Raw genomic sequence first — 26,321 nt, forward strand, 5'->3', positions numbered from 1 at the left:
TAAATCACTAGTTCATTATAAACCACATATGATAGGGTAGTTGAATGCCTCTCCTTTGTATAATACAATATTTTTCTTTCCAACTAATTTAGTATTGGTGAAAGTGCAATAATTACATTAATAGGTATATTGCTATCGATGAACTCTGAATGTAAAGAATGTTATTATGAATTCTAAATTATGATTTCTAAAAATTGTTAAATGTCCATTTTAACCCTATATATGAGACTTTGTTTGTCTATGTAATTCAATAAAGAAACAATATTAAAAATAATGACATTTTAATAGTACATTATAATTAATAATTTATTATTATAACATATTATAATTAATATTATAATATTATACTATATTATATTATCAATTTTATAATATTATACTATCATAATATTATTACCATTATAATAACATTATGTTACAATATTATATTAATATTATAATAACATTAATAATTTATTATTTTTATTATTAATTATTAGTTATTAATAATCAATAATTAATTAAATAAATATAAAATGATTAAGAATAATAAATTGATAAAAATTGTAAATAATTAAATATTTTTAAAGAGCTTAGAATTTACTAATTAATGAATAAATAATAATTATTATTAGATGTTTAAAATAAATAGTTAAATCATAATTTCAATAAACATATAATTAGCAATCATTACTACTTTATAATTTATAATTAATTATAAAATAGTTAAGTAATTAATTAATTATAAGTAAAAGTTAATAAAAGTAATTATTAAATAATTAACTAAAAATTAAATACTAATTACATAATTGAGTAATTAATTATTTTTCTTAATAATAATAAATAAAATATTTAATTATTATTATTATTAATATTAATATTATTATTATTATTTTGTGTTTTGGGGATATCATTGGAAAACAAAATAAAATTTGCTACTAACAAAAAGTTACAAGATTCCTCTTTAAGAGATAAAAAGTGAGAGGAAACAAACGCCCATTTTCCTCTTAAAGTTGTAAGATTTCTCTTGAGAGATAAGAGTTAGAAGAAACGAACAAGCCCTTACTCTAGCATTAAAAAACAATTCTTCTAATCAGCCCAAGATTCTCAAATTTTCTTTGTTGTTCCTTCTTTACTCCTAGTATTTTAAAAGAATAAACCTGTTAGAGAATAAAAACCTATTCAGGGACCTCACCTAATAGCTTAAGTTTTTAGGTTAAATGGTTCTTTAAGATGGTATTATTCAATCCTCACGGCTCCCCATTAAGCTTAAGCTTTTAGGTTGAACTGTTCTTTGAGGGTGAGGTCCCTGAATAGGTTTTTATTCTTTAACAAACCCTAATGTTGAATCAACTCCAAGACCTAGATTGAACACAATTAAAAACGTAGTCCATAAATACATAAAATAAATATATACATAAATAACTGTGCCTACAACAAATTAAATTAAAAACCAATAATGTAATGATATTTTTTCATTCATAAAGGAGAACCCATAAAAAAGAAAGGTCACTTCGACTTGACCGGTTTATAATATGTAGTCTACAACTTATTGTGAACAAAAAAAGGAATCCCAATACAACTAATACATTTAAAAGAGAATTCTTTTAATAAATTTAAAAGAGAAAATTAAGTATAGTGCAAGTTTTTTCATGTTGCTTATAATTTATTTAAGAAAGGAACTTGAATGCTAAGAAGTGAGTACTTCAAATAGGATGTACTCATGTGCCTGTGATAAATTACTTGAATAATGGGGTGGTTTATATTTCCTACATAGCAGTTGAACAAGATAATTTACATTTTAAAGTACCATTTTCACTTGTAGAACAGCTCATTTCTTTCTAAAATTACAAATGTAAAAAATATGGAACCCCATAGTTCAGGAATGGCAAGCATGAGAACTGTAGCTTAGGATGAAAGGAAAGCATGACTTTTTTCTTTCTTTTACAATTATGATTTAGATCTAAACAAATTCATATAAAGAACTAAGGAAAGAATGTACAAAGGATAGAGGCTTCACTTTTCATGATTGTCTGCAGACACGTCTATCTTGACTATGAGAGGTTGGTGAAGATCCATTGGTGGATCAGCTACAATGGGCAACTGTGGCGAGGCTAAAACACCCTCTATCTCTAAGTTTTCAGCAAGTGCTTTGTCTAAAGATGCCTTCGCAACTTTTGTTACAGCCACCATCAGAACCACTGGAAAAAAACGAAAGAGTTTTAATAATTGTAAATAAAAATAGTTAAAAGACGTGGTGTATGAGTGTAGCTTGTTTATCTTAAAACATATAAGGTAGCATAAAAGGGCTTTGCTCTATTAATGAGCAATCTGAGTTGCAAATTTGTTTCCTGTCTTTCTCCTAAACCTTTTATTTAACAACTTTGTAAATAATGATAGACTAAGATACTTACCAATCTTTAAAGACAAGACCCCAAAAGCTCATTATATCGGAAGATCTTCCTAAAAAGACTTGCAAAACAGCACCTATGTAAATAAATCCTTACTAAGTGTAAGAGAATGGACTCGCATATCTACATTGTAACGTAGAAGAATATCCTGAACTGTGGACACAGACAAACATACTCATCTCTAAGAAAGCCAAGGTTATTTAACGCAGCATTTCAGTAAAGGCCGGACCACTAACCGCGGATGGCCACTATAGTAATTGATAAACTGTGACACCTGTGGAAGAAGCCCATGCAGGCCCATAGATAGAAAAGCAATAAGCATCAAACAACACATGCGCTCAATGCTCTGCAAAAGCTTCCAGCTTATGACAAATGGTAAGATCATGAAAGGGTGGCAACGACAGCTTGCACAGGCCAATAGTTGGTCCCACTTTGCAATTCGACACGTGTCCCCATCAAATCAGCCTAGGGATATGAGTTTTTTTTTTTTTGAAAAAAGGTAAGGTAAATTTATTAACTGAAACAGAACCATACAAATAAGCCCCCAAAAAGGAGCAAAAACTGGGAACAGACTCCCAGCTTACATTACAACTCAAATACACTTCTGGACTTCAACTGAGTTCCAAATACCCTAGGCTGGAAGCCTTTCACACCTGCAGTCCATGACACTAATTTTCCCACGGCACAGGAGATAAGACAGTCTACATCCTTAGCTTTATTTTGAAAGATTCTTCTGTTTCTCTCCATCCAGATGGAACTGATCACAGCTGCAGGGATAGCCCACCACACACTTCTAGTTGGCTTAGAGAGACCTTGCAGGTCCCAGCTTCAAAACACAGAGGCGTGACGCGAGACGTTCCACTACCTAGAGGTGTGAGGCGTAGTTCAGAACGTAAGAGGCATAAGCCTCCCAAACACAAAGAGGTGTAAGCCTACTTAAGAGGAGGGGGATGAGGAGGAAGGAGGAGGGAGAAGAGGAAGGAGGATCTCATTTTTCTTTATTTTTAATAAAAATATTTTATATTAAGAAGAATGAAGATGCATATCACTAGTTAAAAGGAGGGGTCTTGTCGAAGTGGAGGTGAAAGAGCCGGAGTCGAGCAAGACCCCCCTAACACAAAAAAACCAAATTGAGCTGCATTGAAAAGGGAGGCTGGGGGGCTGGGGGCTTAGTCCCCAGCTCACTTTCTTTCCCCTTGTCTTTTCTTTCCTTCCCTTTCCTTTTCTTTTATTTCTTTCCCTTCCCTTTCTTTCCTTTCCTTTCCTTTCCTTTTTTTTTCTTTTTTCTTTTTTTTTCTATCTTTTTACATGGGGTGTGCATGAGGCGCATGAGGCGTATGCCTCTAGCACACCTCATGAAAAAAGTGTACGAGGCGTACACCTCTTGCACCTAAGGCGTATGTCGTACGCCTCAGAGGTGTCAGCGCCTCTGGCATACACCTCAGGGTGTTTTGGGGGCGCCTCGCCTGGAGGCACGGCGTACACCTCCCACACCTTTTAAAACACTGGTTTGAAGTTGTGTCAGGTCTTAAAGTGAATTTGGGAAAAAGTGTAATTTTTCCTATAGGGCAAGTTAACAATTTGGAGGTTTTTCTGAGAGTATTGGTGTGCCAAGTGAATTATCTCCCAGGAAAATATTTGGGGATTTCCTCTTGGGGAAAATGTAATTCCAGTTCTATTTGGGATCCAGTTGTGGAGAGAATGGAAAAGAAGCTGGCCTCATGGAAGGCAAAATACCTCTCCTTGGGGGGGGGTAGAGTGATTCTTAGAAAAAGCACTTTGTCGAACTCGAACCTTTCCACTTATTTTCTTTCCCTCTTTCCCATCCCCTCCAAAATATCCAAGAAATAAGAATTTCTTTAGAGAAACTTTCTGTGGAGGGGCTGGGAAGAGGAAAGGAAAATCCATCCTGCAAACCGGGATCAGGTCTGCTTGCTAGTGGAGGAAGGGGGATTGGGAATAAGGAAATTAAAGGTTTTTAATTCTGCTCTCCTGAGCAAGTGGCTTTGGACATTCAAGTCGGAAAGGGATGCTTGGTGGAGGACACTAATAGCTTCAAAATATGGTGTGGATTGGGGCAACTAGAAATCTTTGGATCCCTTTCAAGTCTGGGGGTGCCATTTGTGGAAGGGTATCATGAAGGCCTTCCCTGCCTTCTCAGAAGACTGGAATACAAAATTGGGGGTGGAAATAGGTTGAGATTTTGGAAAGACCCCTGGTGCTTAGATATTCCTCTTGCTGGGGTTTTTCCTGATCTCTTTCAGTGTTCCCTTAGTACTGATGCTTCAGTTGCTGAGTCCTATGATTTGTCAGAAATTTCAGTTACTTGGTACCCTCTCTTTAGATGAAATCTCTTTGATTGGGAATTGGACCAGTTGTTGGAGTTGTTGCAAAGACAGGTAGAAATGGAGTGGAGATGGTTTCTTTTCAGTCAAGTCCATGGCTTCTAAACTGAGTAAAGGCAACATTATTGGCTTTCCCAGTAAACAGGTGTGGAATCCAATTAGCCCTTCCAAATCCAACTTTCTTGTCTGGGTGCTGGCTTTAAATAAATGCTTGTCGAGAGTCAATTTGGATAGGTGTGGAGTTCAGACTTCAGACTTGAACCGTGGCTTATGTGGGCTCCTGCCTGAGACTGTGGACCATCTCAGCATTCACTGCTCTGTCTCTGCTAAAGTTTTGGGAGCATTTCCTCAAGGCGGCAGGTGTAAATTGGGCCATGTCTGGTTCTATCAAGGAGTTATTGTGCTGTTGGAAGCTGCCTGGTCTGAGGAAGAAGGGGAAACTGGTCTGGAAAACAATTCCTGCAGTTGTTTTAGTGCCTTTATGGCCACAGAGAAATAACCGGATTTTCTGTAACAAACAGATTCTGAAGACCTAATTCAGGTTGCAGTGAATAGACTTGCTTCTTGGTTATCTGTTGCACCAGAATGCTTTTCAGTTGCTTTGCTCTAATTCTGTATGGGATTTGTAAGTTGGCTTTCTCCTTGGTGAGGTCCACTGGGTAGCTGTTGTAACATTTCCATCTGTTATCAATAAAAGTTCTTACCTTACCTTTCAAAAAAACAGAAATATAGGAGAGAGAAGAGAGAAAGGAGAAAGGAGAGAGAAAAAGAGAGAAGAATAAAGAAGAGAGAGAGAGAGAAAGAGTTTAGAAGAGGAGAAGAAATAGGCAATGGGAAGGAGAAAGCAAGTATATGAGAGAGCAAAGAGAGAGGAGAGAGAAAAGTGGAGAGAATTTTGGAAGGAGAGAGGAGAAAAATATGAAGGGACAAGGAGAAAGAAAAAAGAGAGAATTTGTAGGAGACTAGAAAAAAAAAAGAAAGAGGGAATAGAGACGAAAGGGGAGAGAGAATCTATGAGAGAGAAGAGAGAGGAAATTTTGTGAAAATGGTGATATACAACTTCTTTTAAGTAGTCGACTCAAATAGATACACTTGAAAGAAGAAGAACTGTTTACTGTATTAGAGAAGTAATACAGGTTCGAAGAGAAGAAAGAGAGAGAGAGAGAGAGAGAGAAGAAGAAGAAGAAGAGTGAAGAAAGGAGAAAAGAAAGAAGGGGCTCGGTAGTTAATAATCTGCCGCCCCATACACTTCTTTATTTATAGCTTTAGGTTCCTTACAAGAATAGGAAATAAACAAAAATTAGAAACAATAAGGCCAGCAGGCCCAACTTAAAAGAAATTAGAAACTACTAATAAAAGAAATTATAAACAACTAGGTGTGGGTATGAAACCACACACACTAGAGCCTGAGTGTGGTTATGGAACCCCACTCGTGGCTAACTGGACCTGTTCATGGGCCGGGTAGCCCGATGGCCCGGCCCGCACCCCGGTCGGGCTTGGTCATGTAATTAGGCCCGCGGGCCTGACCTCGGGCCTAACACAGTAAGCCCGACTGTGTTTCGGGCCGGGCTCGGGATTTGTCAAAAAAGCTCGGCCCGACTCAGCATTATATATTTTATAAAATATATAATATGTATTTTATATATTATATAAAATATATAAATAATATAATATTTATTAAAATATATATTTATAATTTAATATATACATTTTTATTCTTTTCTCTCTCTCTTTATATATATATTATATATATATATATATATATATATATATATATATATATTCAGCCGCTTCAGCAGTAGTAACAGTATGGGCTAAATTTCGGGCTCGGGCCCAGGCCCGGCCTTCGGGCTTTTTATGAGGGTTGGGCTCGGGCCCAAGTTGTAGGCTCGATGGTTGGGCCGGGCTCGGGCTCGGGCCTTAGAAAAATCTGTTAATACAGAGTGAAAGCCCGTCCCGGCCGGCCCATGAACAGGTCTATGGCTAACCAACTATTTCTTCACTCCCCCTCAAGTTGGGAGTAGATATTTGTCATGCCCAACTTGCGTAGATCTGTCTCCAATTTGCTTTTTGTGACTACTTTGGTGAAGAGATCAGCTAACTGCATGTCTGAGGCAATGTAAGGAAGGCATACTTCTTGAGATGCGACTCACTTTCGGATAAAATGTATGTCAACCTCGATATGCTTAGTCCTATCATGCTATATTGGGTTGTGGGCAATATTAATTGCAGCTTGATTATCACAATACAGCATCAAAGGCTTCTCATAATCAACCTCCAACTCATTAAGCAAGGATCTCAGCCATAACACTTCTGCAACACCTTTGGCCATGGATCTGTATTCTGCTTCTGCACTGGAGCGAGTAACAACATTTTGTTTCTTGCTTCTCCAGGAAACAAGATTTCCCCCCCCAAATGCACAATATCCAGAGGTAGACCTCCTAATATCAACACATCCAACCCAATCCACATCTATATACACTTCTATTTTCATATGACCATTATTATTGAAGAGTATACCTCTCCTTGGACATCTCTTTAAGTAGGCAAGGATCATTTCTACTACAAGGAGATGGTTGGTCCTAGGAGTGCATGTATTGACTGACAACACTTATGGCATAAGAAATATCTGGTCGAGTTAGACAGAGATAAAGAAGTTTCCCAACCAGCCTTTGGTACATTGCCCTGTCCTCAAGGAATTCTCCACTTTTTGCACTTATCTTATGGTTAGGCTCAATGGGAGTATCAGCATGTTTCACTCCTAACTTGCTAGTTTCTTCCAATAAGTCTAAAACATACTTCCTTTGGGAGATGAAAATGCCATGCTTAGATCGAGCTACCTCAATTCTTAGGAAATAGTGTAACTTTCCTAGGTCTTTCACTTCAAATTCCTTGTGAAGGTGTTGTTTAAGGGTTTCAATTTCACTAGTGTCACATCCTGTTATCACAATGTCATCTACATAGACTGCAAGTAGAGTCAGGGAATGACCTGTCTTCTTAAAGAAGAGAGTGTGATCTGACTGAGTCTGTATGTATTCGAATTTGTCCAAAGCCAGTGTAAACCTATCTAACCAAGCTCTCGGGGATTGTTTCAGCCCGTACAAGGCCTTCTTCAAAAGACAAACTTTCTTTCCTGCTTCTGTACTATAAAAACCAGGGGGTAACTCCATGTATACTTCCTCTTGCAAGTATCCGTTGAGGAAGGCATTCTTAACATCCAACTGAAATAGTGGCCATGAGAAGTTTGCAGCAATGGATAGAAGAACTCTGATAGTGTTCATTTTTGTAGCAGGTGCAAAGGTTTCTATATAGTCTATGCCATAAGTTTGTGTGAATCTCTTTGCAACCAATCTAGCCTTATACCTCTCTACAGTACCATCAGCATTATATTTCACATTAAACACCCATCTGCATCCAACAGGTTTCTTCCCTTCAGGCTGGTTAACTAGTTCCCATGTGTTGTTCTTAACAAGAGCATCCATCTCTACTTGCATTGCTTCCTTCCATTCAGGTATCAAAAGAGTTTCTTGCACTTTTCTAAGTATAGGAATAGCAGAAATAGATGCCAAGTAAGATATGTAGGATTCTAAGAGACAATTATAGGAAATGAACTTTGAGATGCAATGGGCAGTGGATGAGGTGCAACGGTGCTTCCCTTTACGAATAGCAATTGGAAGATCAAGGTCATCTGTCGGTGAAGGCTAAACATCTGTAACAGTGGGATCAATAATGGGATTTGTAGTAGTGTCTGGATTTAGAGCTGTAGAAGATGTTGGAACTGGCCTGGATTGCTGTTGAGTACGAGAATCAACCTGCCTCCACCACTTTCTGTGATACACTCTTAACTCCCTGCATTTTTGACAACCTTCTTCGCAACTCCCCCCCAGTAACCGGGACAGGTAAAGGAACTCTTGGAGCTGAAACTGAAATCCCTTCCTCACTATTCTCCCCCTAAGGAGAAGCCTTATGATAGTAGGGCATATCCTCAAAGAATGTGACATCCATGGACACAAAGCGCTTCCCTGAAACTGGCTCATAACAACAATATCCCTTTTGATTTTGTGCATACCCAAGGAAAATACACTTGGTGGCTTTGGGATCAAACTTGGAGCGATGAGGTCTAAGGATTTGAACTAAAAGTACACCCAAAAGTTTTGAGGGGAATAGTGAATAGGTCCTTATTTGGGTATGGAAGATTGAACGGGTTTGCATGTTTAGGACCCGTGAAGGAACCCTGTTAATGAGGTATATGGCTATACAGATTGCATCTCCCTAGAAGCATATGGGAACATTGGAGTTGAGCATGATGCTTTTGGCTACCTCTAAAATATGCCTGTTTTTTCTATCAGCAACCCCGTTTTGTTGAGGTGTGTGAGGACAGGTGCTCTGATGAATGATCCCATGATCAAGGAGATAGGATGCCAAGGGTTTTGCAAAGTATTCATTGGCATTATCAAATCTAAGAATCTTGATCTTGGTTTCAAATTGAGTTAGGATCATCTGATGGAAAGCTTGGGTCAAAGAGGGGACCTCATCTCAAGAGTGCATAAGATAGACCCATGAAAAGCGGGTATAATCATCAACAAATAATAAGAAATGTTTGTACCCCCCATGGTGAAAGTATGGTAGGGCCCCCAAACATCGGTATGCACAATCTCAAAAGGGAGGTTGCTTCTTTTATTACTTAAAAGATAAGATGATCTACTATGTTTTGCAAGTTCACAACTTTCACATTTTAACCCAGACACTTCTACTGACTCAAACAAGTTTGGAAAAAGACTCTTTAAAGACCCAAAAGATAAATGACCTAAGTGGTTGTGCCAAAGGATAATCTTACTACAAGACTGAGAAACAAACAATTTTCCTGCTTCACTCTGCTCCCTTTGGGAATGTTCCAGCAGGTAGACTCCATTCATCTCACGGCCAATCCCAATCACCTTCTTCGTTTCTAGATCCTGAAAAATACATTGATCGGAGAAAAAGGTTACCGAACAATTTTGATTTTTAGTAATACTACTAACTAAAAGTAAGTTAGCACTAAGCTTGGGAACATGCAAAACTGAGGATAGGGTGATGGTATCTGATAATCTTATGTCTCCCTTGCCAGAAATTGGTACAAGAGAGTCATCAGCAATAGAAACTTTGTCTCTCCCAGACGATAAACAATAGGGGCTAAATAGAGTAGATATGCTAGTCATATGATCTGAAGCACCTGAATCTATTACCCAAGAAGGTCTAGTATTACTTGGGACAGAAGCATGGCAAGCAGTAGCTCTTGTACCTGTATGAGCAAGGGTTGAAGTAGGCTGTTGAGCTGATGTAGGCTGAGCTGAATTACTAAATTCATTTTCTAGCCGAGTCAGAGCAGCTCGGATTGTAGCTAGTGTATCTAGAGGAGTGCCTCTTGTGCCTGATGAAGTTGTACTATCAATGTTGACAGCCATATTAGCATTCCCTTTCTTATTTCTGAGCTTTACTGAAACTAGATGAGGGTGCAACTTCCAACAGGTGTCCTTAGTATGTTTAGGTTTCTTGCAGTGTTCACATACTAAGTCCTTCTTAGCTTCCTTCTTCTCCTTATCCCCCCCCCCCCCCCCAAATTTAGGTCTAACTACTGCCAAGGCTGATTCGGAGGGTTGTTGCTACAACATAACCTTTCTCCTAGTTTTTTCACTATGCACTAGAGAATAGGCTTGTGATAAAGTCATACTATCTCTTGTCAACAACTGTTGTCTCACAATGTCATATTCAGAATTCAGACCAACTAGGAACTCAAAAACTCTGTTAGTTCCAACCTACTTTCTATATGTTTGTGCATCTTTCTGACTCTCCCACTCAATTGTTTTAAGATGGTCAATTTCATGCCACAGGGATTTTAAGGTTGAAAAGTAAACAAAGACCTGCTTCTGTCCTTGCCTCAAATTTTTAACCTCACATTTTAACTCATATGCCCTAGCAACATTAAGTGGCTGAGAGTAGGTTTCCTTCATAACATCCCATATTTCCTTAGTTGTTTTGGCCCATAAGTAGTTTCAACTGATGTGTGGCTACATAGAGTTGCACAGCCATGTCATCACCAAAAAATTCTCTTGGACCCACCTAGCATAAGTAGGGTCCTCCTTGGGCGGTTCCTTCACATCCCTTAGCAAGAAGTTCAATTTTCCTCTACCCCCAATAGCCATCATGGCTGATTGAGCCCATTCCAAGTAGTTTGATCCATAAAACTTAACAGTTGTAATCTGAAACGTGTTTTCAGTCATGTTACCTGAACCACCAGTCCCAAAAGCACATTCCCCTTGGTTCTTGTACTCCATTCTAAGTTAAGAAGAGGCTTTTAAACTACTGTGACAAGAAAAAACTGTATTTCAAGGCTGATAACAACCGACCTAGGACAATGATTTTGCAGTTAGATAACAGTCAACTACTGTCCTAGGATTGATATCAGTCCTGAGATTCTCTCTGAATGAATAACAAAGTCCTTTTGAGTATCAATCTCAAGAAAAGGTACTTACTTTATGAAGGAAAATGCCCAGAAAACTGATTGCTACCTTCGGTCTTCAAACTTGATCAATCGATTACTGTCAGTACCTTGAATCTTGATCAAAGAACCAAGAAAAAGCTGATCGGCACCTCCACTCTTGATCAAGAATTGATCTTGATCACTTAATTCCTGCTTGATTCCTCCTGATTACAAGCAGGAATTAAGACAACTACTAAAGCCTTCTTGCAACCTCCAAGAATCAGCCAAAGTAAGGATCTTTCTTAACTTTCAACCCTAAACAATTCTCATGTGGTCGGCTGAATTAAATCCACATGAGAAACCCTAGATCAAAGGCTCTGATACCAACTTGAAAGAAGAAGAAAAACTGTTTACTGTATTAGAGAAGTAATACAGGTTCGAAGAGAAGAGAGAGAGAGAGAGAGAGAGAGAGAAGAGTGAAGAGAGGAGAAAAGAAAGAAGGGGTTCGGTAGTTAATAATCTGCCGCCCCATACACTTCTTTATTTATAGCTTTAGGTTCCTTACAAGAATAGGAAATAAACAAAAATTAGAAACAATAAGGCCAGCCGGCCCAACTTAAAAGAAATTAGAAACTACTAATAAAAGAAATTAGAAACAAGTAGGTGTGGGTATGAAACCACACACACTAGAGCCTGAGTGTGGGTATGGAACCCCACACTCATGGCTAACCAACTATTTCTTCAGATACTTCTGATTCAACCTAACCCAACCCTTTTAAGACAATTATGTAAACGGTAAGGTAAGGATAGAGTTAGTCAATTTCCTAAACCTTAGCCCTTAGGGGTACTTTAAGAGATTTGCCCTTTTCAAAACAAAGAGGTTTAACAAATGTGCAATTAATCGGATTTCTTTTATGAAATGAATGTTTCTTAAAATCCCTTCTCACCCTCCTTTCAGAATTAGTTGCATTTTATTGCTACAACAACCCCAACTACAAGCAAAGATAGCTCCCAAGAAAACTTCGGCTGAGTAAAGTAGCAGTATGAGTGACTATCTAAATAAAGCATAATCCATTAGGAGGGAAAAGAATCGGATCTATGATAATTTTAACTTACCAGATATCACAAGACCCAATGCAATAACAACCTGCACCCACCAGAATGGAGAAAAAAGAATCAGAAACTAATATAGACCATAATGGAGAATAAAGGATATCAGAACGCCTAGAAGTATCTACTCTAACAGTCTAATGGAAACTAATATAGATCTATTTGACCATAATGTGATGTCATGATTCCATTAAACCCAGAGACTAAAATAGGCTTACCAAGAAACTATCTAAGATTTATTTGACGGGATAATTTGGGGAGTACCGATCTTTGATGCCCTTAACCATTAGTTACAAGCATACTTTCCAATGACAAGAATACTCCCATGTATTATTTTTAATCATTATAACCAGTGCTATGTTTTTGTCTTTTCACCAAGGATCTACCAGTTAATTAAAAAATGGGATGTGCCTAAATAAGTTGTCAACTTTAGTCTGATGTGTTATGCATATGGTGGACTTCACCATATCAAACATTTGTAAGCCTATTGACTTGATCAGATTATTTCTGTAAGAACTCAATAAAAAGTTACTCATGTCTAATTACACCTGAAAAGGGAAAAATAACAAGATGGTTCTTACCCAATGAGTTGTTGAAACCTCATCCCATCCATGTGTTACATCAGAAAGATCCTTGAGAGTTGTTCCAACATATACTAGGGCAAGAGTAATCGGCTGAAATGGAAGGAAACCAGATACATCAGCTTTGCATGTAGACCAGATCACCAGATCATTCAACAAATTATAAAGGATTGGCATGGATATTTGGCATAAAATTTTTGGAACAGCCCTGTTGTTTGGACAGAATTAAGTAGCAGGAGTGATGGAAGGAAGTAATGGCCTTTTTACTAAATTAATGGATAATACAAGGGTTGAGGGATACCATCATTCCCAACCAGGAAGCTAACATGTACTCCCATATGCTAACAGGAGTGACAGACAGGAGGTAATTCAGCATGTTAAATGGAAGCAAAGGAACAAGCCGAAGCAGCAAAACAATCTGTCAAATGAGAAATGAAATGTCAGAAGTCTTACAGTAAGTTATTAAACATATTTGTCTTTCACTTGAAAAAGAATACTCATGGGTGATAACAAGACAGCATGAAGGCCCGTCAACTATCACATATCCATAAGTCCATTCAATTAGTACAAACCCAGCCAATTTCCAAATTCCTATCAAGTACATGACCAATGTCCATCCCCACACCACTGGCCTTTACCTTTTGGTAGTGATTTTCTTTGGGGTTGGAAAAGGATTTTGGGCAATGTTCAGAGAACTAGACTGGGCATAGAACCGGAGAAGGGAAAGTTCACAGGTCAGAGGTTCAACTGGGGTCAAACCGGAAGTCAAACCGTGATGACATCACATATACGTATATATACTTATATACTTATATGGTGGATGGATGGCAAGTTCCTTAATTTTTCAAGCAAATGACCAGGGTTCAAGTCTCTTGATTTACATTTTCTTTAAAATATGTGCATAATAAAGTAATATATACAACAAAGAGTCATTAATTAACATAAGTGGTGGACTAGTGGTAATTAAACAATATAAAATAAGAGGTCATGGGTTCAAGTCTTATTAAACACGTTTTAAATTTTCAATTATTTAGGGACCCAGGTGATTTCATGAAACTGGGACTGGTTCATCGGTTTTACAGTTAAACTGACCGATCAGCCGGTTTTCACCAGGTTGTTAGTAAATATGGTTATTGAGGCATGAGAGGACCAGCCAGGGACCCGGTCACAGTTCAAACGGTCTGATCGGATGGTCCAGCCCGGTTTCCTAAACACTGGTTTTGGGAGGGGGAGCAAAAGGTTTGGTCACGGTTTTTTGAGTTCTATGCAAGGAATGAATTCCTCTTATGGTGGAGAAACTCCATGATCCCTTTGGATGAGAAAATTTAGGCTGTCCATGTTTAACAATTTGGGCTGTCCAGAGGGCTCTCCACTCCCAGTTGACACCTTAGTCCACATAGACTCCATATGATAGTAAAGTTATGTCATAGAGAGAGCCTGTGGACAGCCCAGGCCGTCAAAAATGGGCAGCCAAAATGTTCTCCCCTTTGGATTAACCTTGGATTAGAGCTGGGCATTGAAAAACGTATCCTCCTAACTTTTTTCTATTTCATAAAATCACTCTGCTTTCTTTCCTCTTCCTCCATTTATGTGTAGACAATTGTTTTTTTTTTTTTTTTTGAGAAAGGTAACTTGTATTCAAAAGAGTGAAGGATGTACACAAGGGATGCACAAAAGGCCCAAGCAATGAACTGTAGTATATGCTCTAATCAGTTTAATATGTGTAGGCAATTGTTGAAGTTGCAGCAACTGACTTGAATTTGGAATGTTGGCCTATCCCCTTTGTCACTGACATATCCACCTTAACCATTTTTGTTTGTCTTTTCTTGTATTCTCAAATTGGTCCTGTATGTCTTTCCTTGTGAAAGTCTTGACAACTGTATTCTCCCTTGTTTATATCTAAATAAGTTTTCTCATTCTTGATCAGAATAATTTAGAAATGCATATACATACATTACCATTATTAAATAGACACTGAGTTAGGCGCATCCTTATTAAAAACATAAAAAACATTGTTTGCAATGACAAAAATCAATACATAGCCATGCTTTGGTCTTTTAAACATTTATTTCCTGACTAGTCAATAGTGATTAGGGTGTACCCCCTTCAACACTGAGGAAAGTAACCATAAGTACAAAGAAAACATGCAACCAGCACAAGAATCAGATTTAGTAAGTGCAAATATGTAATATTCAGACCTTAAATCCAGATCTCTGAATTGCAATAGCAACTGCTTGAAATTGTGGATAATCCTTCAATTTAGAAATAACATATGACCTCCCAATCTGCAAAGAGTAACAAAATAATGCATAAAGGAGAAAACCTTCTTCAACTAAAATGAATTCAGGGTCAATTAAGAAAGAAAAACAAAATACATTTCATCCATTCTGCAACAAGATGGTTTGTCAAATGCAAGATGATTCTGTGCAAGCCAGAAAAATACTCAACTATGATTACTATTCAAGTGAGGAAATAAAAATATTTGTTGACATCTGCACATGTAACAATAATAAAATTCAGCAGCTCTTGAAAAATGTTTAGCCATTGGCAATCTCAATGGGAAAGGGAAGGAGCTCAACGACACAGATTGTATTCTCCACTCCAACACCCTAGAATCAGTAAATCATCTATTCTTACATTGTCCAATTTCAGCCATACTTTGGTCAAATCTACTGGGGGATTTTCAGACTGCAATGTTGTTTTCCAGAGAATACAGAAGGTTAGTAAGAGGGGAAAAGTCCTCTGGCCTATGATGCATTTTGCTCATTTGCTGTACTTTGGACCATATGACGTGAACTTCTAGTTATTTGAACACGAGCTCAGTCATATAGAAGTGGTAGCAGGAAGAGCCATGGATATGATGAGGTGTTGGATGATTGTGCAGGAGTTCAGGGAAATCATCCTTTCCTCCCCTTTGATTTTGATTCTCTGTTTATAAAAGAAATTGATACATAGATACAGAAGCTTCCCAAAGGAGTTATGTATGTAGAATACAACAAGGGGCTAGCACTACCAATTCATTAGGGTGCATGGTACACATGTATTGCACACCAATCTTCTCAAACATTGTTTCTCATGCTTTTTGCATGATCCCCATTGTACAGAGCCTTCCTGATAAGGGCCATTTCTCAATTAAGGTCTGTGCTATATGGGATCTTAGGAGGGGTGTAGACTGGATATAGATCTAGCATTTGGCTTTAGTCCACATTTTCAAACTTGTCAGTGCAGGTTCTACCAATGCACTAAGCAATGCTGCAATGGTCCCTACATGGGTGCTGATAATACATGTATTTCTGATATATCATTAATAGAAATCAGATAATTTACCTTCTTAAGAAAAAGTAAGTGCACATGCATATATTAATAGATTGTTAAGCCTAAATCTATCAACAAGTTTTAGAAACTCACTGTTCTACCAAGAAGGAAAGCAGCTGTTGCACCTATGGTAGCACCAATGGAATCAGCAATAAAGCCAATGGGCAACCCAAAAAGATAACCACCTCCAAGCTGGTATATATTGAGAAAAGGTTTCATTAGGTTGTACTCATGAATAAAATTTGGTAAAAAAATCAACTTCAATAAATGCATTTGTCAGAAGGCACCAGCACAGAAGGAAATTGTAGAACATAAAGATAGGAAGCCAATGATGAATGGACATAAAGATAGGTATAGCATGGCAGTTGGCTATTTAAAGGTCCAATATACAAATAAATGAACATACAGAAAATCAAATAATGGGATCAAAATTTATAAACAACAACCTCATTATTTACTTTTTGTATTTTATTTTTGGAAAAGCAATGACAAGAATTGTATTAATAGTATGGAACATAACAAAAGATGATATGGATGATGGACATCAGAGAAGACAAACGTGAGCCCATTGCAGAACTTTAGAAGCAGTTAGGTTTACAAAATTTCCTGATGGCACTTGAGGAATCCCATTTAGTCAACAGGACTAAGGCCCTAAGGCCAAATACAAAAGCCATCACCTCTGCAATTGTGGCATCTGCCTTGCTAATGAGGCATCTGATAGCCCAAACCACATAAAATTCCTGTCTTAAAAAAATTATAAATCTTTCAGGATAGGGATACCATTGAAACTCAATCTCATCTCCCCATTGAATTACTCAAATTGATAATCAACATGGGGAGTGAAGGGATAAGACTGCGAATTTGCTAGCAATTTCCTACATCTGATCTAGGGGTGATCATGGATCGGGCCTAGTGCATTAAAAGCAAAAGGCGCAAAAAAAGCGCAAGGGCCATTTTGCTCCTGAGGCACAAGGCACAAAAAATGCAAAAAAAAAAAAAAATCAAAAAAACTCCAAAAAAATGCAAACTATTAAAATATTAAACAAATAATTAATTAAAAATACAAACTTAAGTTTTAAAATAAATGCTTTGAAAAAACCTATTATATCAAATTAAAATACATAAACATAACATGTAAAACATATTTAAAATGAAAACTTAAAAATAAAATCAAGCATAATATATAAAACATATTCAAGCATGTAAACTATTGATCTCTTTATTTTTTTTCCCCAACTGCATTACTTCAAATAGCTAATATGGTGTTCAACATTATGCATTCTTGATTCTATGAGCTGCCTATGTACCAAGCCCCTAAAGGCAAGCCCAAACAAGTCCATATTAGGGTCTTAAATTCTTAATCCCTATTAAAAAAAAAAAAAAAAAAAAAAAAAAAAAAGAAGAAGAAGAAGAAGAAGATGAAGAAGAAGAAAGGTTTTGTAACTTTAAGTGTCTTTTAAAAAATATCTTTTATTAGGATGAATGAATGAACAACATTAGCAAATATGGACTTGTTGTTCATTCATTCATCCCATAGTTTTCAAGGTGCCAAGGCAAGGCTAGGCGAGGCGGGCACCTAGGCATCGCCTAGGCGATGGATTTTTTTATGTAGAAAACATAGATCCTAGGGTAGTTCCCTAGGTACCATAACCATGTTTCCTTAACAATAGTAGTAGAAAATGTGTTGATTAGACAAAACTGTTTGGTGATTAGGCAAGGTGAGCCTCAAAGGGCGCCTTGTCGCCTTGGCGTCACCTTGACAACTATGATTCATCCTAATAAAAGATATTTTTAGAAGACACTTAAAGTTATAAAAATATCCTAATAAAAAATATTTTTAAAACACACACACAAAAAAAAAACTGAAAAAATGCACAGATTTTCAAAAGGTGCACACCTGGGCTGAAGTGCAAGGTGCACGAGGCGTGCGCCTTTTGAAAATACTCACCCTGGGACCTAGGCGAGGAGCATACCCTAAAATGCACCTAGAGGTGTAAACGGTATTCGAAAATCCAATTTCGAATTCGATATTCAACATAATCGAATGGAATTCAGATAATTCGAATATCTAATCGGTCGAATTCGGATATCCTATTCATACCGAATAGTTAATCGGATTCAAATTCGGATATGACCTGATTCGATTCAATAAATATCCGAATTCGAATTCAATAAATATTTTATATATAATATATAAAAATATTTTATATAATTTATATAATAAATAAGTTATATAAATAATTTATATATTTATATACTTCATATCAAAAAAATATTTATTTTATATATTTTTTTAATTATCTAAAATAATTAATTAATCAAATTCGAATAGAATATTCGAATATTCAAATATTTAATTCGAATTTGGATATTAGTTTTCGATATCTGTCGGATCGAATTCGGATATCGGATTTTCTAATCGGATTTGAATTCGGATATTACCTTATCCGATTCGAATTCGATCCGTTTACACCCCTAAATGCACCTCGCCTCTGTGCCTAGGCGCGCCTTTTAAATCATTGGTTGGGCCGGGCTGGGCTTAGCACCTTTATCAACTGTCAAGGGCTTTAAACTAGCCTAGGCCTGGCCCGAGCAGGGCTTGATTCCAGACCTAGCCAAAAAGCTGAGAAGAAACAATGTTTTAAAAGCACAAGGCGCAAGGGCCAAATTGTGCCCAAGGCACAAGGCAAGGTGCACGTCTTTTTGAAGCAAGAGGCAAAAATACAAAAAATTTCTAAAAAATAAAAAAGTCAAATTTCCAAAAAATGCAAAAAAAAATCAAAAATATTAATAAGAAATATAAGCCTAAATTTTAAAATTAATGTTTTAAAAAACCTATTATCTAAAATTAAAATACATAAACATAACATGTAAAGCATATTCAAATGAAAATTTAAAAATAAAATTAAACATATAAAACATTTTTCAAGCATGTAAAGCCCACAATCTCTTTTTCCTCAATTGCATTACTTCAAGTAGCTAATGTGATGTAAAACATATTACATTCCTGATTCTACAAGTCACCTTTGTGCCATGCCCCTCGAGGCAAGCCCAAACAAGTCCATGTTAGGGTCTTATATTCTTAATTCTCACACAAAAAATAATAATTTTATAATTTTAATTGCCTTTTAAGAAGATATTTTATTACAATGAATGAATGAACAACATTAGCAAATAGGGGGTTCTCGGAGCTTCAGTGAGCAAACGCATCAGGCGCACCAGGCGTGTGCCTTTTGAAAGTGCTGCGCCTGGGACCTAGGCGAGGTGCCTACCCTAAAATGCACCTCGCCTATGCGCCTAGGCATGCTTGAGGTGTGCCTTTTAAATCACTGAGAAAAACGTGATTGGAAGTGTCTCAAATATGCATTTATAGTTGAGTTCTTGTTGTCCCCTTTCTCATCCTAGGCTCCTACTGATGTGGGACAAAAAGTCTAGTTTTCAACTTCTAACACAACTAGACATCATTTGCTAAACAAACAAACCAATAATCCTCTTGTGTATTTTGAATTTTGAAAAAGACATTTATATCTTGCAAAGCTGCAAAGGGATTTATGTTTTGAAAAGTTCAATGCACTTTCTACTTCAAACAAATTATTAGATTCATAAATCAACAGTAGGTGATTAATGCTTACAGTTAGAACTGAAGCTGGAACTGCCAATACTGTCAGAGGAATGTAAGCAACAGCCCTGCACAAATTTCAACAAAATGTCAATTTAAAAGCAACAAACTAAAGGCAAAAAGTTGAAAGAAAATGATCAGTGGAAGTTGAAACATTTTATTAAAAAATGATCAGTGGAATTTAAAATTTTAATTACCAGTTTATTAATGACCATGTGTAGTAGTATCATTAACAGGATTTCTGATATGATACTGCTAGATCTATACATGCATGGAATGTATGTAGATATGGAAGAGTTCCTTCAATTTAATGATTTATAGTGCTAAATAAATGCCACATTTAAACTGCACAAAACTTGTCGGCGTATGATGAAAATTCAGTACTAACAAGGTAGGTAAAAACCAATGCAAATAAACATCTAAGGAACAGACTTACAAAACAAGTGGACCCCAAGGCCCTAGATTGTGCTCGATCCAAAATAAAAAATCCTTCAAGATCTGGAAAGAACAATTTAATTTAGGACATAATGATAGACAAGAAGGGAGGTGAACAAGTATACAATACAATAAATAGAATTTAGTAACAATTTCTAAAACATCAAAATATTTGGAATATGATAATGTACTGATGGCAATAAGCATTATCATGCAAAATAAATCCATTTCTCATAATCAAACAACTAAAAGCTTATGCGCTAATAGTTGTCCAAGTCAGAGAAGCAAAATAAATAAACAAATAGTAAGGTTTGAGTTATAAGATACTGATGAAAGAAATTGCACAGGTTATCAATCCTAAGAAGATAATGTTGGAGGTAGTGAGCAATAAGTTAAATAAATGATTGCTGATCAAAAAAAGTTAAATAAATGATAAAACAATGGATAGGAGGCCAAAAAGACGGTGACAACTTCACGAGATGACATTGACTCAAGATAAGACCATGGTGCAGGGGATTAACCTATTTCCTTAACCACACCACTCTTTTTTGGCATGACCATTGCATACTCTTCTATGTCCTTATAAGGGATGAGATGATGACAGTAGCATCCAGTGCTAGAATTTTGATTAATTCTTATCGGATCAATTCTTACCCCTGAATATAAAAAAAGGGCAGCCCAGTGCATGTGCATGAGGCTCCTGCTAATGTGGGGTCTGGGGAGGACAGATGTATGCAGCCTTACCCCTGCACATACAGAGAGGCTGTTCCCAAGATTTGAACCCAAGTCACCCAGGTTGCAATGGGTGACAATGGATCTTAAAAAAAAAAAAAATCAATTCTTATCCTGGAATATATAAAAAGATCAATTCTTACTGTACATACCCTAGTCAGAACCAGACTGTGGGTAGAGAAAGCCCATCTATTTCAGAATCACAGTTTGCAATCTAGATTGTTCCTATTGTGTTATTAACTTATCATGATTCTTACTGTACATACCCAAGTCACCCAGGTTGCAATCAATTTTTATCTGCCTAACTATTGTGTTATTAACTTATCATGATTCACTTGGCCAAGTGAATGGACTTGCTAATGTTATTATGATTCACTTAGCAAGCCCAAATGAATATTTTTAAATTTCACCTCAAAATAGGCTTCAATTTACTAGAAACTGAAAATACCCAAACTGCAGAAATATTATGAAATCAAGCGCACACTATAACAAAGGTAGTGGTAAAAAGAAAATGGTTTAAATTCTTCATCATTATCTTCTACATTTTAGATCTTTTTTCCTCTTTTTTCTGTTTCATCCTATTGTGGTATAAAAATGGAGAAATTTTCTTTTCTAAGATAGGTCCTTCGACTTGGATTTTGTTTAAAAAAGTCTATGCATCATAGGCCCCCCACTAGATTAGATAGGTCAATTTAATTAATGTAGCCTAATTAGCTATGCTAATGTGGTTTATATTGAATTAAAAAACACTTAGATTAATTATATCTATACGTAGTTAGTTCATATATTGATTTAGTTTAGATTAGTAGTGATTGGAGATTAAAAAAACATTGATGTTAATAAAGGCCTGCCCTACTTTTTTAGTAAATATATTATCCTAAACTAATTGTTAGTAAATATATAGATTCTGTTTCTATTAATAGTAAACTAATTAATTAATTATCTTAGATTAATCAATGATCTATTTAACTATTGGGTAAAATACTTTTTTTCCAGGGCAATGATACAATGTTTACATTTCTTTTTAATCCCTTCGCTCATCATATTGGATATCAGTATTCCCGTGTCACATGGCCCCGGCTAGCAATATAATATAATGATATCAGTATTCCCAAATTTCATTCAAAAAAACGACTAAAAAAGGTAACACAAAATTTCAAATGCCCGATAATAATGGAAGTCAAATAAATAAATGGAAGCAGTAATGACGCAATCGATATTATACAATATCAATATTCATGTGTTAATGGAATCCTCTAATTTCACAGAATCAAACATATCAACATTGAAGTACCACTACCATGACGAAATACAATTATTAAGCGATCAATTAAACCCCCAAAAAACACAAAATTAGACATATTAGTAATGAAATTCAGCTCCCGAAAAGAAAATTTAAAAAAAAATAAGTTCACAAAGCTTCCAAGAAAACCGCCAAATAGAAGGATGTAATGCAGAATTAACAGAAGAAAAAGAATGGAATAAAAGAAATCCAATTGAGATGAAAAAGAAATGGATGAACCTTCTCAATACGAAGAGTAAAGCAAGCGGTGATAATGGCAGCCAAGAGGAGGAGGAGAAGGGCGATCCTGAAGACGGAGGCCCAAGTGACCGCCATTGATAGCCTTCGGCGCCAAGGCCTGCACTCCTCCTCGTCGTCTTCCGTTAGGGCTTGCTTGAGGGAGGACCTTGCTCTCAATCCTCCAAAGGTTGCCAGATTTAAGGTCCCAAAATTTAGCCGATTATCCCTTCAGCACTACACTAACTCTTCTGCATCTCTCCTTTTCTGTGCATGTATTTGTCAAATGAAAAAGGAAGCTTCGCCAATTTTATCAGAGTTTCTACCACCATAACCCCTGCTCTCTCACACTCTCTCTCCCCTTAGTCCCTTCCACTAATAACTAATTCCCCTTACGAAGTCGCACTCCCACCTTCGATCAGAAGCGTGTGATCAACTTTGGATCGTATTCATAACGAGAAGACAAAAAGGAATTACAGTGATAGATATGTTAATTTACTGAAAAATCCTCCGCCATCCTTCGAATTTATATGCGTAAGAGATTGTTTTGTGAATACGAAGAAAACTCGCTTTGGATCAGGAAAAAAAATGACAACCATGATAGCTTCACTCCGACTGTTCGAGTTTAGTAGGACGCAGGACGCAAGTGTATTAAAGTTGAAGAGAAACTCATGAATTGCATGTAGGTCCCTTGTAAATTGTTATGCGGGGTAGTCTCACGTTAGGGCGTCCATGGTCAATGTGCCACTTTACTTTCAACACAGCACCGTTTTCTCATGAGTGCTGGTCAACATGCCGCTTATTTTTTTGTTTAAGCGGTGCTGCTGGTACATAGGTTGTTTTCCGAGAAAACAGCAATGTTTTTGTTTGCTATAGTGCTGTAAAATTAATTTCAGCATTGGTCATATTATCCAAAATTGAAGATGTTATATTTATGCCACATCATTGCACTGCTTGATGCCATGTTAATGTCACATTATTGTACCACCGGATAGGGGTGAGAAAAAAAATCGAAAATCGAATTGATCGAAACCGAATTGAAAAATCGATTAAAGTTTGATATTCTTAAAAAACCAATAGTTTCGGTTATATTTCTTTCAACCATTTAAAAAATTGATAATTAACCGAACCGATCAATAAATACAGTAATATATTTATATAATATTATATATATATATTTTTTAAATTGAATAAAAAAGTTCGGCAATCTAAGACTTCAAGCCTTTCTCTTCAAACCTTTCAATTGAAAATTGAAATATATTATATTTTATTTCAATTGAAAATCGAACACTGCCAAAGTGCCAGACTACCAGTCTCTCAGTCTCTTCAAAAATCAAAAACTTTTAGCCTTTCTCTTTTGTCTCTTCGTAGTTCGAAACCTAAACCTTCTCTCCGTTCTCTGTTTCTCACTCTCTCAGTCTCTCTTACTCTTAGTCTTCAACTCTTCATATTCCCCAAACAACCAGACCCCAATCCCAAGTGACCAGTTCGGCAGTCAACGCTGCAGTTCCCTTTGCTTTCCTTTGGCGCTGGTTGTCCTTCAACCGATGACCTCTCCGGCTCTCCCCCAGTGTCTTGTCTCTCTATTCTCTATGAGTGTCTGAGTGATTATCTCTCTCTTCTCGCCTGTCATCTCCGCCGCGCGGCCCACGCCAACCACTAGCACCAAGCGGCAACGCCAATCGCTGCCTTGCCGACAAGCAAGCACCAACACCATCTCTATATCTCTCTTTTCTCTCTCTCTCATCTCTCCTCTCTCCTCTCTGCGGCTCCGCCAAGTGCCACCTCTCAAGCTCTCACTTCAGGTGACAGCCAATAGCAACCATCGGTACCAACTAGTCCGGCACCGACAGCAACCACCGATAGTTTTAGGTATTTTTATATTTTAACTGCATAAAAAACTGAACTGCGGTTAACCAGTCCAACCGGTTGCATCGGTTCAGTTTTGGTTTTGATATTTAAAAAACCAATCAGGTCGGTTTGATTTGAAAAAATACCCCATAGTTCGGTTAGTTGTTATGGGCATGCCAGCCGGAAGCACACTGCGGCGCAATCATAAGGCAATAGCACGCACAGCGGGCCGCCCAGCCGCACGCACCGCCTGGCAGCGTGCAACACGCACCTGTTATGGGCCACCGCCCGGCAGCGCGCACCGCACCACACGGCAGCAGCAGAGGCAGCAGCACGTAGTCATAGGCAGCAGTACGCACAGCGGGCCGCCCAGCCGCACGCACCGCCCGGCAGCGTGCACCACACCACACGGCAGCAACAGAGGCAGCAGCGCGCACCGCACGGCAGCACCGACCGCGCACACAGCCGGCACCGCATGGCAGCGGCACCATGAGCCGCGCGCACGCACTGCGCTGCGACACCGCGCGGCGGCAGCACCATGAGCCGCGCGCACGCACCCGGGCAGCAACAGCAGAGCGGAGCCACATGACAGCTCATAGGGGTGGGCCCACCCTTATCAGGACACATCAAAGAGAACTCGCCACCAGCCTTCCTTATCTTAACCTTTATCCTTATCTTATCTTATCTTTATCTTTATCTTAAGTAAGGGTGAGTTACCATTAGGAATAGGTAATTAGGAGTTTGAGTTCAAATTGGAGTTTGAGTTTAATTAGGAATTTCCTTCTGTAATCTCCTATTTAAGGAGCTACGAATTGAAATAAAACATTATTCAGTTTTTCAGCCAAGAAAAGAGTGAGGAGAGTTTGGGTGGTCTCTTGGACAAATCACCCCAAGGGAGAGTTCGGGTGGTCTCTTGGACAAATCACCCATTCAGTTTCCGTAATCGGGTCTGCAAGCAAGGGAAGGCGCAAGGGGAAGCAGGGCTTTCGCACCGTGGACCGACCCGTGACGGGATCCTACATGCGGGACCATAACAATTGGTATCAGAGCCAAACGTCATGGGCGATATGAAGCAGTTGTCTTCCAAGGTCCACGAACTGGAACACCAACTTGCAGAAACCAGCATGGAGGTTCGTGAAGTCAGGGAGGACGTCAGGAAGATGCGGCGCCTGCTGGAAGCATTCCTCTCCAACAAAGAAATGAGTTCGGAGGGAATCGCCAACACGAACAGACGCCATCCAGACTGGGCAGAGGCATGCAGCGAACAACAAATCGCTGCCCCTACAGCTGCAGTTATTTCCAAGGATCAGCGCACGGAGGATGAAACTGTAAAGTCTCCTCTTTTGGCCAGGGACGATGTCACGAACATTATAGTAGAACCTGCAAAATGCGCTCCTTTGACGAAGACAGATGGGCTTGGCGATGTTGCTGGGGCTTTACCGAAGGCCTTGGCTCGGCGTGGACATAAAGTTATGGTTGCGGCACCACCGTATGGTAACTATACAGAAATCCAAGAAACAAGATTGCGCAAGAGATGTAAGGTGGAGGGGCAGGATATAGAGGTAATTTTCTTCCAAGCTTATATTGATGGCATAGATTTTGTGTTCATGGACAGCCCTATGTTTCATAATATTGAGGAAAATATATATGGGGAAGGCCGAGAGGATATTTTAAAACGCATGGTCCCCTTCGGTAAGGCCGCTTTTGAGGTCCTCTATTGTACGCATACCCGGTGCATTCTTATGATTCACAACATAGCACACCGGGGTTGTGGTTCAGTACGTGATTTCTGTTATGTGGACCTTCCACAAAACGACTTCAAACTATATGACCCAGGAGGTAGGGAACACTTCAATGTCCTTGCGGCTGGCCTGAGTGCAGCAGAGCATGCAATCACTGTAAGCCATGGCTACGCCTGGGAGAGGGAAATAAAAGAACGTGGCTGGGGTCTGCATCAAATAATC

At 37.9% G+C, this 26,321-nt stretch overlaps 1 protein-coding gene across 1 annotated transcript; it reads right to left on the minus strand.

Moving 5' to 3' along the window:
• Positions 1-1,721: 1,721 nt before the first annotated feature.
• On the minus strand, positions 1,722-23,337 carry LOC104596428 (uncharacterized). Its single transcript, XM_010257583.3, has 9 exons — positions 22,510-23,337; positions 20,257-20,318; positions 19,834-19,888; positions 16,295-16,393; positions 15,085-15,171; positions 13,188-13,304; positions 12,887-12,979; positions 12,312-12,342; positions 1,722-2,180 (listed from the first exon to the last, which is right to left on the minus strand). The coding sequence occupies exons 1-9, from the start codon at positions 22,603-22,605 to the stop codon at positions 1,996-1,998; spliced, it is 825 nt and encodes a 274-aa protein (XP_010255885.1). The 5' UTR covers positions 22,606-23,337; the 3' UTR covers positions 1,722-1,995.
• Positions 23,338-26,321: the final 2,984 nt, after the last annotated feature.

This window comes from Nelumbo nucifera, chromosome 1, assembly GCF_055504915.1.
Source record: "Nelumbo nucifera cultivar China Antique chromosome 1, China Antique-T2T, whole genome shotgun sequence".
In the NCBI taxonomy this organism is placed as follows: Eukaryota; Viridiplantae; Streptophyta; class Magnoliopsida; order Proteales; family Nelumbonaceae; genus Nelumbo; species Nelumbo nucifera.

Bases quoted from the DNA above. Each gene is read 5' to 3' on its own strand.
- LOC104596428 (XM_010257583.3), bottom strand. From the start codon at position 22,605: ATGGCGGTCACTTGGGCCTCCGTCTTCAGGATCGCCCTTCTCCTCCTC. The intron at 15,172-16,294 runs GTGAGTTTCTAA...TACTCTTTGCAG, and splicing joins CTTTCCTTCTTGGTAGAACA to ATTGGGAGGTCATATGTTAT. The intron at 12,980-13,187 runs GTATCCCTCAAC...CTTCCATTTCAG, and splicing joins CTTCCTGGTTGGGAATGATG to CCGATTACTCTTGCCCTAGT.